This window comes from Brassica napus, chromosome A2, assembly GCF_020379485.1.
Source record: "Brassica napus cultivar Da-Ae chromosome A2, Da-Ae, whole genome shotgun sequence".
In the NCBI taxonomy this organism is placed as follows: Eukaryota; Viridiplantae; Streptophyta; class Magnoliopsida; order Brassicales; family Brassicaceae; genus Brassica; species Brassica napus.
Window position 1 is genome coordinate 648733 of NC_063435.1, and position 15688 is coordinate 664420.

Here is a 15688-nt window from a genome sequence, read left to right on the forward strand (position 1 = left end):
TTACCTAAAGAGAAGTTACATAAAGCAGTCATATAAGAATTTTTTGACTATCAACTAAGTGCAAATTGGATGAGAAGCAAACTCTTATAACAATCAAAAGCAGTTACCTAAAGAGAAGTTACATAAAGAGAAGCAAACTTCGTCGATTACACTTCGGGATTGTAGTTAAAATAATACAGCCTTGGATTACAACAAAAGGAGACAAGTTTGATAGAGAGGAAACACAGCAAGAGAGATATCTAATTCCGCAAGAAATTACTGATACTTATACACCCTCAATGCACCACCCGTGACTCTGGTCACATGAGGAAAACAACAAAAAACTTTAAATACACCCGTGACTCCGGTCACATGTCCTACTGCACCACCCGTGACTCTGGTCACATGTCCTACTGCTGAACCTGAAACAAGTCAAAGACAAGAGTTAGTAAAGAATAAAATTAATGCGCCATGTAACAAATACTTCGAACAACTAACTACACAATGCACCTTAATAGCCTCATAACATCTCAGACATCAGTTTCAATTTTAGAGATTCTTCCACCTCAGATAGTGGATCTTTTTTGGCAAGTAAACGTTCAATAATTTTTTGTTTGGAGAGTTTTCCTTTCATTTCCATGATGGCCTCTAACTGTGACATCTCTTCTTGTTTGCCACTCTTCTTTCTCTTACCAGCAGCTTTAGCAGCTTTCACACCAACTGGTCTTGCTTCATGTTCGGGTACTTCATCTTCTGTATCAAGGTCAACCACTTGTTTGCGCTTCTCCTTTCCACCGTCTTTAACCATATACGCCGTGCACCATTTCTGGTCATGCCTCAGCTCCCTCCACGCATGTTCGAGGCCGAACTTGCGCTGGTAAATGTTGAAGAATGAGTCTAGTGCAGCTTTCATCACATCATCATCATTCTGACCACTTCTCTGCCCCCTCAATGCCGCATCATAGCATCCTACGAACTTACAGACTTGCTCGTTAATCCTAGCCCACCTCTGCTTGGCTGGACGAATCTCTCTAGGTACTGACCCAACCAGTTGAGGGCTTGCGTTGTAGTAGTCAACGATTCTCTTCCAGAAACGTTCCGCTTTCTGGTCACAGCTGACTACAGGGTCTTTGCTGGTGTTAAGCCACGCCCCAATGAGGATTTTATCCTCAAGCAGAGACCATGGCCTCCGCTCTTTGCCAGCAGACTCGACTGTAGGCTGGACAGGAGACTCGACTGTAGGCTGGACAGGAGACTCGAGACTAGGCTGGACAGGGTGGAAACCATACTCATCAGGACCCTGGCTACCGAACCAAGCAGGTTCGGGTGACTCAAGGTCAACTGAAGATTGACTATACATTAGATTAACAAACCCAGTTCTGTTATTCATGTTTAGATGATGGTCTGTGTTACTCTATTAGTAACACAGACACTTAAGTAAGCGATAGAAAGTAAACTAGCATTTAGGTTCGGAGTAGTTAGGCAGATAGAAAGCAAACAAGCATTAACCACCACTCAAATCAGACTAATAACTTCTCTACTTGCTACACTAAAAGCTAACAAGTACGATTCTATCAAATCTAAAGTTAGGAAGCAATACTAGCATTAATAACCATTAAAGCATGACCAGTATAGTTAATTTTTATTACTGAAACAAAAGAGAGTGGAAGTATTGTACCTGTGAAGCCCATCTCGAGTTCCGACATTGTTGTTTAAATCCTCCGAAGCTCTTCCTTGAAAGACATAAGATAAAACAGTTAAAAATTTTTATTTTGTCTCAAATATAATATTCAAAATTGAAATGAAACTTACCAGCCCATTACGATGACCAAGATTACCAAGACCAGTAGACAAACTCCCTTTGCAAACCCATATTTAACCATTGATTTCTTCTTCGTTAATGCACCGACGATCTTCTCAAGCTTAGCCACCTTCTGGTCACTCTCAAAGAATTGATCTTTGAGCATCCTAACTTGTCTTTGCATTTCACCAAGCTCTTCTTGAATCGCCACATCCCACCATTTCCAGATGTGGCAGTCTCCATCGTCAACATTGTCGCAGGAGAAGTACCTCCTTCCTGGATTTTTAGGAGTGTAAGACGTTGCAACAACAGGCTCATTACCGCAATAACATGTCCTGGGGATTCCTTCATCAGCTTCAGGTTCCGGTGTGTAGCTACTCTCACCTTCATCCGCGTAGAGATCAGCTTCTGCTTGAAGTAAACAGGTCATGTCAAACTCGTCAGATGAAGAAGGCTGAGTGTAGCTATAGTCTTGTCCCATAGTTTGTTGGCCTGCAAAAAAAGAAAAGAAACATTGTTAGCGAAGAAGAAAACTTCACATTAAGAACAGAACGCAACAAAACATACTATAAACATTTGAGTTTAAGTACACATTAACGTAAATTGAACCTGAAACTAAACAGTTTACTAGCTACACATAAAGCTAACAGAGGGATCGAGTACTGAGTTTTCGAGCTAAACTGAAAACAAGATAAGCAACAGCATACCATACACATACGTTTTGTATAAGGCAAACACATACAAATCGATGTCGGAGCTTCGCTGAAAACAATTCGTATCTTGAAACCGTTAGAACAAACTAGAAGATCGTTTGAATCCGAAAACAAATTGAAACCGTAACTACATCGATTGAAACCGTAAGAACAAACTTCGAGTAATGAGTTTTCGAGCAAACTAAATCAAAAACTGTTTGAAAACGATTTGAAAACGAATTGAAAACCAAAAACTGTTTGAAACCCTAAATCGAAGAAATCCCCAAATCGTTAAAAAACGGAAAACGAACAACAAGGAATCGATAACCTATCCTTAAATCTACCACAGAAGAAGGCTATTTACCTTTGAAGATCACGGAAGAATACGGTCGACGACGGAGACAAATCGCCTTTTCGTCTGGAGCTCTGCTTTTTTTTTTTCGCCTTCGGTCGTGAATGAATTTTTTTTCCACAACCCCGAACCCAATAGCTCACCGAGCCAACCATCAGACGCCACGTGACACAAGGACTTGGTCCTTCAAGCCCTTATTTACGGATTGATCCGTCAAAATCTTAACCCAATTATCAATATTATATTCCTTTTGGGCTAAGGATTTGGGCTACGGACCCCTCTTGGACCGCCGTTGCGGATGGTCTAAGAAAGGTTCGGGTCTAGGATCCGGAGATCGCGAGCATGGATCTGAACACGGTGCATGATCGCGTATTTGTCTTCGTCAAGCACCGTTCTTTGCCCCGTGGTGTCTATGGATATCCAACTGCGAGATGACTTAGTTGTCTTCCTCTTCACCGTGACAACTGTCGACGGATCCACCGTAACCGGTTCTCCGTCAGGCGACATCTCTGATTCAACTCCTCAACTACTAAAAAGTCAACGCTACAACAAATGATAACCAATAGCAAAAAGTAATAATAGTAGTTTCCTCGAAAGTCGTGACCGTTAGTGTTATGTTATTCCGAACGTTACTAAATCGACGGCGGCGCGTGAGTGAGAACATGAACATGAATAGACAAGACAACCCAATGTTACTTCTTTTTAAGTGCTCATATATATTAACTGCTCATTCACAGAAGATGTTTGAGAAAAATTGTTATATTGTGATTGGTTCATAATTTAATTTTTTTTATTTAAAAACAATAATATCAAAACTAAACAAAATTCATTGCCAAACAACTTAGACTTGTAAAAAGTAACAATTCCATATTGTATTCTTTATTTTTCGAATTTAAGACTGCAGCTAATCTCAGCGAGAGTTGCTCAAATAAAATCAGATCACGAAGAGAAAATCTTTTTCTTTACTACCATTAACGATGTTCGGGCTCAATAACGCCAAGTCAACTGTCACAGCGTATATGAAACTTTTCTAAGAAGAATCCTTAGTTCGTTGAGAAGCGTAACAAGAAACAAAGCCCTTTCTCAAACGCAAATTCGTAAGTAAGCTTCTTTTTATCCTCTATGTATTTCTTTTGTAGTTTGTAGCTTCTTTTTATGACAAAGAAAGTGGTTAATTGATTATGGTAGTGGAGAGTAAATGGTATTTGCAACAGTTGAGAATTTTCGCTTTAGGATCTTGATTACACCTTGTATCTGATGGTAACTGATTGTTTAGAGTTAATGTTTTTAACATTCCTGGTTTAGTAAATGGTCGTCGGAATGTAGAAGACAAAGAGGAGAAGAAGATAGAACAGCCACATAAGAAGAGGAAAAAGTATAATCATTTCATTCAAATAGTTCCCCAAATCTGTTTTGAGTTTGTAAGTGAGTTCTGCTCCAATTCCCTTTATATTTCACTGAAATCATATCTTTGATTTACATTTTTTTTCGCATGTTTTCAGATGTCTAGAAGGTGATGATTCAGATAGTGATGGATATTTGGTTGAGGTATTATTCAGACACAATGCAACGTAAAGTACTCTCAGAATCTGTTTTAAGCTCTTGCTCTGACCTAGCCACTAGAAGAAAAAAAATTTAAGATTGTTACATGATTGTGTACGAGCAGGAGATGGAGATGAAGAAGCTAGAAGAAGAAAAGGACGATGCATTAGCTGCATACGATGTCCCAGAGTTAGCACACGATGTCCCATTAGCTTTGAACTATTTTAGATGTTGGGAATGGATATTTGAGATTCAGATAAAATCTCAACTGTCTAGTAGAACACTGGTCCAGTAACGTCTTTAGCTTAGTAGGCTTGTGGTTCCACGGTTACGAGGCGGTGTCGTTGGTTTCAGTATTCGCAGACGATCCCATTTTTGGTCGGGTCAAGAGATTTTAGGGTGGGTAAGGGAGAATCTAGATTAAGAAAAACGCAGTAAGGTAAGCCCATTCGTTACTTTCACGCCATTGGGCTTTCGTTCTCCCTTCCATGGGCTGGAATAATAAACTACTGATGCTTTAAATGTTGTGGATATCTTTTTAGCCTTTCTAGTGCATATAGTTTTTTCACAGAACTACAATTAGTCAATAGAAAATTGGTTGATGATGTAAGTTATTTTCATATCTTAATTGAAACCTTTCTGTATATAATCGAACTCATTGAGAAAAATAGGAATATATCGATGGTTATTTAGTGAGTATTGATGCATAGCTCGAGCTCATTCGATCGTTGATAATTAAGCTCGATAGTTTTAAACAATATATATATATATATACGTGCTCAAAACACTTTTTCTGACCAATCTTCAATCTCTTTTTTTTATCTCTAGGTTATGAATCTGTAAGTATCATGTATAAGGCCCAAAAAAAAATTAATGAGTTCGTAGCAAGAAGGATAGGTTTCCATGAATCTCACTGACACTTCGTTGTGTCTTTAATGAAACCTATGAATGTGAGGAGACACAAAAGTCAGCGGAAATATCGAAGTGAAGTAAACAAAGAGCATATGTTTGCTCTCTCTCTTTCTCTTGAGTTTTGTTTTCTGACCAACAAGTATGGAGCAATGCTCTAGTTTTTAATGTTTGTTTGTTGTCAAAGGTTTTCTTTTTTACTCTTGGGAAGGTAAATGAGGTTGCAACTGTTTTAATTGGACTTCGATTCATAAATTCGAAAGACAAACGAGCAAGTACATTTTCTCTGCGCCATCCTCTATATAAATGTGCCAATATGCTCCTTTTATATGTGGTGTATCTAGTTATGTGTACGTATATCGACACCCATAACCGTTTACATGAGATTATATATACTATATAACAAGCTTTCATTTCAAGGGATGAATATGATAATAGTAAACTCGTACAAGGTTATATACATTCTCATTATGAAGGATCATTTGAGCCTATGTAAATAGATACTATGTTTACTTAAAGAGATTTTAAAAACCAAAAACGAAAGTATAATTGAATAGGTTTTGTCTATTAGATTATTAGTTTTGTCTATTAACTTAACTAGAATAACTTTGTCATAAAATTAAGGTTGTTGTACTGAATAATTGTTAAAATTGGTCCATATTATATACGCAATACAAGCATACATATATAAACTGAATATATGCAGGTAATTTCTCAACGGCTAAACGCAACAAATGACAGTAACGTGATCAGTTTGAGGTGTATATGCATGTAAAGATGGATATGTGCCCCTTGTATAAAAAGAGATGAATATGTGTGAGCGATGCAACAATGAAGTACACTCATTATTCATATTTGATCTATAATATATAATGCAAATATATACATTGTGTGTATACAAAGACAAAATCCACAGTAATGATAACACTATTTAAATAGAGTTTTCATGGCGTCATGGTTTTTATTCCCGAAAAATGCCCGGCCAGAACTTGCATACAACCAAACTACAAATCAAGACCTTATTATTATATATACGAAATGATAACATAAATATATAAATATATGGTGGTACACAACACAATTCAACCTAACCGTTATGATTATTCCACAACCTTTTCTCGGTCAACAACAATATATAAAACATCCTAACAAACTCTTACTTCGTATCCATTTTTATATATAAACACTTTCCATAATTGCACCATTACTCACACTTTATAACATAATTTAGCTACTATTAATGGAAATGTAACCTGATTTAAATCAGTTCACCTCCTCCTCCTTCACTGCCGAAATCTGACGGTGGTGGCGGCGAAATCCATGACGTCTTCATCGCCTGAGAAGCTTGATCTTGCGGCGGAGGAGGATTATTGAGAAGCCGGATCTGCCGTTTCAAGAACTTGACGTAGCGTATTGCTTCGTCGAGCATTGAAGCTGTATCCATCTTGGTGCCACCCGGCACGAGTCTCTGGAGGATTCTGATCCTCTCGCTGATTCTCTCACGACGGTGTCTCGCTGCCACGCTCTGAGGGTCGTCGGAGATTCTAACGTTACGGCGTTTGGGTTTCTTGACGGTTGCTGGATCGATGTCGACGGGCTGCATGGCTGCGATTTTGTACATCATTTCTTTCATAGCACTTAGTTCCTCTACAGGCTCTTCTTCGTCTTCATCCTCTTCTTGATCTCCGGAGAAAAGAGTAGTGGTGGTTGCGAGGGAAGAAGAGAGAGGAGGGAAATGAGAATGAGAAGAAGATGAAGTGAAAGGATTGAAGATGTGGAGGTGGGTGTGTTGGTCCATGGCCATACCGATTGGATCGTTATGATGATGATCATCACTCTTGTTGTTGATGATGTTGTTCCAAGTGTAATTTTGGAAGAGAGATGGGTTCATATTATTATTCATACTTTTGTGTCTGTTTGATTTGTGAAAATGTTAATGCCTTTGAGGCAGATATAATATATATTTATACATGTATGTCTGTGAATGTGCATATAGTTTTAAAGGAAAAAGAAAAAGAAAGGTGATCATCATATGATGAGGGGTTAGGTTGGTGATGCAATAAAGATATTTTTTGGTGCGGATAAAAATATATGTAATTTAAGAATTGTATATATTTATATTTTTCCAATAAGTGGACGTCACTGGCCGATACAATAAATAAATTGTTATAATCGTATTAATTTGTAAATAAGTATAGTTTGCACTATTGCAGACAATAAACTTTTAAAAGAGCAACGCCAACGAGACTATCTTTCTACAGGCTGCATCTAATGTTGTAAATCTTACAAACCCTGTCATTCCTTTATAGATTTTACATTATTTTGTTAAAATCAGAATTAACAGAGTTGGCTAGGGTTTCAAACTTTCACATTAATACTTAAGGCAGATTGAGAAAGTAGCTTTCACCAAAGTAATAACTAATAAAGATGTGAATTACTTTATATGAACATGAGTTCCTCTTTGATTTTTAAAAGATGTCACCACTTGTGTGCTCTTATTCTGACTTCTCAATTTTCAAGCTCTTTATCTCATTCTCTCTTCGCAAACCCCATTCACCTCAAATTAGGAAATATTGATAAATTTTCTCTCATTCACTTGTCTCTTCACTAAATAGCACATTTTGTTGATCGTATACTCAAATTCCAATCAACGGTTGTGATTATCTCTCTCCCTCTCGATAGATTACAATACTGAATGTAAATTGTGTGTGAGACTTGAAATGCTAATTTAAAGCAAATATCAACTTGCATTTTCTCCATGAGTTGTATATGTTTGCGACGTGGTTAAAGGGATACAAATATCACATCAAATCACTCGCATGGGGACATCTTCATCAAGATTTGGGTGTTATCCATGATTGTTGTTAACAAGAAAGACGTGTATCATCGTCGTGACTAGTTATATAAGATGGTGAATATATCATTTTCCATGAAGAAAATTCTGCACCTTATTTCAAAGTTATACATCTACGTAACTCGTTCATGTATAAAAGTGTGTGTAATAAACACAAATTCTTAAAATACACGAAAGTTCTATGAAACTTCAAAAGAGGGAGGGACGCTATATATCGTTTCTTGATTAGTGTTCCAATAAACTAAATGTTATCTTATAATATATCAGCGATCCTGATGTGACAAGTTTCTTATGTATATCACCTCAAAAGCAATATAATGTATATACATATATATATACATCTACATGTATCTAAATATATGAGAAGGATATGTATTTTTTGCACATATATATGATATGATTTGGTCTGCATTATAATCATACAAATTGCGCATGCAGGCTGCAATCATGCATGATAGGGTTTCCCTCTTTAGTATTTATCCATTTTTCCCTGTATCTTATTTTTATTAAAGCCACCCAACCGCCAACTATATATACATGTACATTTGCATACAAGTTTTGATCATTTGTTTAGGTACGTAGTATATCAAAATAGTTATAATATATAAATGTATACAGGTCTGTATATATATATACATATATATATATATATATATATATATATATTTGCATTTAAATTGTGTAGTTATATTTAATTGCCATGTTCGTGTTACTATGGTTTATCAAAGAAAATTGTAAATAATCGAGTTATATAGTGAAGCTTATTGGCTATAAAATCTCGATATATATTTGAACATTATGGAAAACGTCAAGATCTCCTAAATAAACAAAAATTGAATGCAAATAAATATTTTCCACTCGGTTATCGCTTAATTAACTCTTTGATATGGTCGAACATGTTGATATCTCAAAGGGCTCTCCTTTTTCGTCCGTATATAAAGTGTAACTGTAAACCCTAACAAGATGGATAATGTAAATGTATGTAGTACATATACACGTGAGTGGGTGAAATAAATGTGTAACATTTTCCGAGGAAGATTGAATCATAAAATCTGACACGATCTCCATTATTTTCATTCAAATTACCGCTTATACAAAAGATTGAATATCCATATATATATATATATATATATATATATTCATCAAATGTGTTAGTATCAATAGCGATGTTGTCCAAAAAAAATAAAAAAAAAATAGATCAAGAGCGATATATAACACAATCATGTGTTACGTTTCCCAAAGACACACCCTCATTTCCTCAGAGTCCGGTCTCTTACAGCGACTTCTCTTTTTCCCTCTTTCTGCTTGCACCATGGAGAGGAACAAACAAATCAAAACTCAGTGTTGTATGTATCTAAATACGAACACTTTGTAATCTTGTGAGTCCATTATCTCAGTATCGAATTTCACCGGTTGTATTTGGTGATGATTAATAAATATCAAGCCGACTTAATCACCGAGTCACTGACTCGCCAGTCCGAAAATAAAAATTCAGTTTCGTGATCAAGATAGAAAAATAGAGATAGAATATATAAACCTAAATAATTCGATTTAAGAACCAAAATCATGACTATGTTAATACTTAACATACCATAAAATTCCATTGGTTTTATAACTCGAGGGCAGTAAGTCGAACTATTGAACTCCGACTCAAGAATTCATAAATTGCGTATCAAAATGACTTTTACTGAACCCATTCAGTTTGTGCTAAATAATTAGTCATACGAAATTTATAAAAACTTTTTCCTACGTCCAACAGTTTATTTAGACTTAAATTGTTGCTCTTTTATACCACTAAGTTTTTAAATTATAGCTAAAAGAATTACCATGATTTTTTCTTATGTTTATATTTTCATGCATAAGGTTTAGTTATTCAAGATGGATTCTTACACAACTTCGAATCCAACAAGATAAATAAATTTCTGGAATCTCCTTCAAATCCAGTTATATATGATACAAGGACTTAACTACATTGATAAATATTTTGAAAATGTGATTTATACACACAACCTGTAACAAATTTTTGTTTATATGAAAAATATGATTCTAGAAACGATTTGTCATAACTTTTGATGAATTTTGTATTATTTTCTGTCAATTTTTGCAAGAGGGTCTATAAGTCTAAAAAAGTGATTACAAGGCATGGGCAGATGCTGTGGAGAAAGTGAACAAGTCTCTTGTTTGGCCCGAAAATGGTGTGATATGGAAAGCTCTTTAATGAGTTTTTCACTTCTAATTTTTATTTGAGACTCTTGTTATTTCTCTTTCTTTTGAAAATAAATAGACATATATAGTTAAGTGATATTGTTTTTTACTTGGATGAATTATAGTTAGTATCCAACTATCCATGCACACATATGCATGAATTTTAGCCGTATACACGAGACAAGGCTGTTTTAAAACATGCGCCTACAAATTGATTTTTTTTGTGCTTTGAAAGAATTTGATTTCTGTTTTATTTTATATTATTTTAGAAAAATCCGCACTGGGGATCAATTAAAAAAAAACCAACATGGTTTACGTCCCAACAATAAAAATCCGAAGGTCCCAAACCATGTTTATATCTACATGTCGCATAACCTTTTGGGTTTAGCCCTAATTCACGTGCCTAGCCAGGACTTATCTGTGGATTGGTAACTGTCTCCTAAGAGCTTCTCTATTGGTAGAAACTCATATGCTATGTCAACAATTTTTTGAAATAATAATTTAAAAAATTGAGAGAACAACAAAATTTTCTTAAGTTATGTGATTTTCTACTTGTTGGTTCAGACTTTCAAAATATTAAATTTAATCAAATAATTAAGGTTTATTAAAAAATTAATATTTAATATCTTAGATATTCATTTGGAGAACTTTGCTCTTATGTTAAATTCAAATAATGGTAAGTGTCGTTTTTTGTTTCTAATCCATAGTGTATATATTTGGGTAATTATCGGCAGCTTACATGTTTAGAAGGCCGATACAAGCCGGAGCCCAAAAGATTGTCATTCAATTCAAAATATGGGCCGCTCAAAACTCTGATTTTTTAATTAACCAAACTGATATATTGTTTCTATGCCAAATGTAATGTTTTGAAATCATTTTCTGTATGATATAAAATATATGAAACATAATACTGTTTTCATATTGTTTTTCTTTAATTATGCTAAATAATTTATAAAATTTTATATGCATATATAATTGTTGTTAATCCATGCAAAAAATAAACATTACATTGAAGTTTTTTTTTTAAATGCAAAAAATCTTAAACAAACTTTTACATAAAGAAAACTAAAAACTAACTAGCATACAATTAATATAGAAAAACATGTAACCGCAGAAAACCATATAATACTGAGACTGGTGAGTAGTGCTTGCTAATGCGAATCCAGGTGATAATCCCTAACCAAATCAACATTTATCCTAAATTTAAATTTTTGGACTGCTGTTTATTACTCTATTATTCTTTTATAAACTTCCTAAAACTTTTTCTCAAAAAAAAAAAACTTCCTAAAACTAGTTCTACATTTCGAAATCAGAGAAAAAGTAGAAAACCCATGAAGAAAACAACAATTACCAACCCTAAAGTCAGATCAACATAGCTTAACCTATACCTAAACATTAAACCGATTAAACCGAAGTCCAAACCGGACAATATCATCTCCTATCTTTCCTAATTAACAAAAAGTCACCCAGAAAATTCCAAACACTCTCTCTCTCTCTCATCTCCGTCTCTGCGCGCATGATCGCAATAGTGTTCCACTATCCGCCGCCCGTGACTCTAATGGTCCGTGACTGTTAATCCATTTTCATTTTCAATTAATTAGTTTCCATAAACACACACACACACACCTACACATATACATATATATACACACACATCGTTATCCAATGCCTTCGTCGAAACCACTCCATCACCCTCTCTTCTCCTCCGCTAAATCTCACCGGAGAAAACTCCCAATCCGCTGCTTCTGCCTCTTAATCGCCGCCATGTCCTCCATCCTCATCCTCCTCATCTCTCTCTTCCTCTTCGCCTCTCCATCTTCCTCCGCCGCTCAGATCCGTCTCGCCTGCAAGGCCACTCGCTACCCAGACCAATGCCTCACTTCCCTATCCGAACCGGGCCGGGTCCCTCCGGATCCGAGCCCATCACAGATCATCCACTCAGCGATCGCGGCCTCTTCCCAGGCCCTCGAGACGGCCCAATCGAAAGTGAAGTCTATCCTAGACTCCTCCGCAGGGAATCTAGACCGCACCAACGCGGCGAACACGTGCCTCCAGCTGCTCTCTTACTCCGAGCAACGCACGCGATCGACGGATCAGGCCCTGACACGTGGCGAAATAAAAAACGCTCGCGCTTGGCTCAGCGCTGCGCTCGTGTACCAGTACGACACGTGGTCGGCGCTCAAGTACGTGAACGACACTAAACAAGTCGGCGAAACGATGTCGTTTCTCGACGGGCTTATCCACGTCACCAGCAACGCGCTGAGCATGATGGTGTCTTTCGATAACTTTGGAGACAACGTGGAGTCGTGGACTCCTCCGAGGACGGAGCGGGACGGGTTTTGGGAGAAGACTGGGCCGGGCCTGGGCTCGGAGCCTAATTTGGGCTTCCCTTCCGGTTTAAAAGAAGACGTTACGGTTTGTAAAACCGGGAAATGTGGTTACAAGACGGTTCAGGAGGCCGTTAACGCGGCGCCGGAAGATAACGGAGCGGTTAAGTTCGTTATAAAGATCAGCGAGGGAGTGTACGAGGAGACCGTTAGAGTTCCGTTTGAGAAAAAAAACGTTGTTTTTATTGGAGACGGTATGGGCAAAACGGTCATTACGGGATCGTTGAACGCCGGTATGCCTGGGATCACCACGTACAACACTGCCACTGTCGGTGAGTAAACTTAGTTTTAATGTTAAAGCAATTTTTTTTTCTTATTCCGACCCAAGCCAGGAATCTCTCTGGACCGAACCAACTTGTTTTTAAAACCGGACCGATCTAGGTTCAACTATGAATCGGTTATAGAGCTGGATTGGGTTTAATAAGTGGTACATGTAGTCGTTCGATTGAATATCAAAATTATTAAATTCGATAAAACCATTAAAAATATCAAAAATCCGCAAATCAACCATATAAAAAATACTAATTTATATTTTTATGTTTTATATAATTTATATTTTAATTATTTATCATATTTACTAACACAACTTTTAAATTTATATATTAAAAATATATTAAACCAGGTTTGATCCGGTTAAACCATGACCAGATAATTATCCAGTTTAGTTTCTGGTCCGGTTTTAAAAACATTGGTAATATTAGTTTTGTGGTAAAGCTAACTTGTTACATGTTTGGTTTTATTGAGTTACATGTTTGGTTTGATAGGAGTGGTAGGAGATGGGTTCATGGCACGTGATCTAACGTTCCAGAACACGGCCGGACCAGACGCTCACCAAGCTGTAGCCTTTAGATCCGACAGTGATTTTTCTCTGCTCGAGAACTGTGAGTTTCTTGGGAACCAAGACACACTCTACGCACATGGACTTCGTCAGTTCTACAAAAAATGTCGTATCCAAGGAAACGTTGACTTCATCTTCGGAAACTCAGCTTCTGTCTTCCAAGAATGCGAGATCCTAATCGCGCCGCGTCAGCTTAAACCCGAGAAGGGCGAGAAAAACGCCGTCACTGCTCAAGGAAGAGTGGACCCGTCACAGTCAACGGGGTTCGTGTTCTTGAACTGTTTGATAAACGGAACAGAGGAGTACATGAAGCTGTATAAAGCTAAGCCTAAGGTGCATAAGAACTACTTGGGGAGGCCTTGGAAAGAGTTCTCGAGGACTGTGTTTATAGGCTGTGATTTAGAGGCTTTGATTATTCCTGATGGGTGGTTACCGTGGACGGGGGAGTTTGCGCTCAAGACTCTGTATTATGGTGAATCTAAGAACACTGGTTCAGGATCTGATAGGTCGAAAAGGGTTTCATGGAGCAGTGAGATTCCAGACGAGCATGTTCGTGTGTACTCGGTGGCTAACTTTATTCAAGCCGATGAGTGGGCGTTGTCTGGTTGAATCATGTTAAGACTAAAAAGTGTTATAAGAAGAAAACCTTCTCATTGTACTTTAGTTAAGATTAGTTAATATCAATTGAAAATTTCAGATCTTTAGGACTAATAATTGATGGTAAACCAAAAAAAAAATGTTTTGAACTTTGGGAGGAAACAGCTTTTTTTGCTTGTCATTGAATGTAGCTATCAAAGTTTTAGCGTGTGTAGGGGTAAAATCATAAATGGGTATGGAGGAGAATCTCTAGTTGCAAGCACGGTAGCGTCTGATGCTTTTTTGCTTGACGTTAAAGCAAACTTTGTTTCTCTAAAGTTTTCAACGAAGTTTTCATCATCATCATCATTTCAATGTTTTGAGAGCTGGCCTTAAAAGTAAGAAGAGTGTAGGTAGCAAAAACAGGTAAAGGGCAGGTAAAACCGTTTAGTTTTCAAAGTTAATTTAGACTTTAGCCTTTTAGGGGATCTTTCTAAGTGGTTCACCTAAAGACTTGTAAGTGGGGTAGGTGTCCATGCATTAGGCACATAATTCTATTGTTTTGGTTGATCATAGGGCCACACATTAAGAGATTAGTGGTCACAAACTCTAACCTACTCTTGTAGATAGAAGCTTTTACTGTTGGGCAAAGAAAAAGCTTCACTAGACCGGTGGATGCAATGCTACATTTTAAATGTTCAGAACTAATATAAAAGCTAACTTTAGTGTTTACCTCTGTGAAAACATACTATGGCAAATAATGGATGACAGACAAAAATACATTACTCTGTGAAAACATACCATGGGTCCAGCGGCACTCGTTGTGGACCTTATGGTCGTTGGGCTGTTGCTGGATTCGATTGCCTAAGCTCTTTCTCTCTGTCAATAAATCTGCCCAAAGTACATGACTACTAAGTTCACCAGTAATCATTTAGCAACCTTATTATCTTGTGTAAATGATTTACAGTAAATCATTAATGTAACAGAAGCAACAATGAAGAAGAAACACGTTTTATTCAATGTAGGCCATTGGAGCTGCATCACCAACTCGTTTGCGTGTACACAGCATTCTTGTGTATCCACCATCTCTATCTCTATAGCAAAATGGTATTTATCCCAATGACTACACAAAGCGCTTAGGCTATAACAGTTACAACGATGACTAAAGAACTGGAGAATTCACTTTTATCTGTATTGCTATGCCAATTCTATGAAAATATTGTAAAGAACCAGCTGCTCGCCTGGCTGCATCGAGTGAGCCTTAATTAAGTTTTTCTCACCTCAAGGCTCAACTCAAACGAACAAATCCTTAATATTGAGAGTGAGAAGAACTTAGTATGTTTCAAAATCCACATCTTATGAACAGTATATAGCACACAATTACATTTTTAGTTCAATTTGTTTATATAAGGTGATGACTGCGTTACTACCAATCATTCATAAGTGACAATATTTATTTTTTCTTTTCTTTAGTTGCTCATTTTGTTAACCAATATAAATGATAAACTCATAGGAGTGAGTATAAACTAAATAAATCTTATTTGGCACAGGTC

At 36.8% G+C, this 15688-nt stretch overlaps 3 protein-coding genes across 3 annotated transcripts; 1 reads left to right on the forward strand and 2 right to left on the reverse strand.

The window, feature by feature from the left end:
- Positions 1–327: 327 nt before the first annotated feature.
- On the reverse strand, positions 328–3127 carry LOC125581662 (glutathione S-transferase T2-like). Its single transcript, XM_048747496.1, has 5 exons — positions 2837–3127; positions 1792–2272; positions 1658–1712; positions 490–1246; positions 328–401 (listed from the first exon to the last, which is right to left on the reverse strand). The coding sequence occupies exons 2-4, from the start codon at positions 2259–2261 to the stop codon at positions 500–502; spliced, it is 1272 nt and encodes a 423-aa protein (XP_048603453.1). The 5' UTR covers positions 2262–2272; positions 2837–3127; the 3' UTR covers positions 328–401; positions 490–499.
- A 3153-nt stretch (positions 3128–6280) lies between these two features.
- Positions 6281–8325, reverse strand: LOC111202512 (transcription factor HEC3-like). The gene has a single exon (XM_048747535.1). The coding sequence runs from the start codon at positions 7176–7178 to the stop codon at positions 6534–6536; it is 645 nt and encodes a 214-aa protein (XP_048603492.1). The 5' UTR covers positions 7179–8325; the 3' UTR covers positions 6281–6533.
- A 3468-nt stretch (positions 8326–11793) lies between these two features.
- Positions 11794–14259, forward strand: LOC106382972 (probable pectinesterase/pectinesterase inhibitor 51). The gene is made up of 2 exons (XM_013823082.3): positions 11794–12993; positions 13486–14259. The coding sequence occupies exons 1-2, from the start codon at positions 12000–12002 to the stop codon at positions 14166–14168; spliced, it is 1677 nt and encodes a 558-aa protein (XP_013678536.2). The 5' UTR covers positions 11794–11999; the 3' UTR covers positions 14169–14259.
- Positions 14260–15688: the final 1429 nt, after the last annotated feature.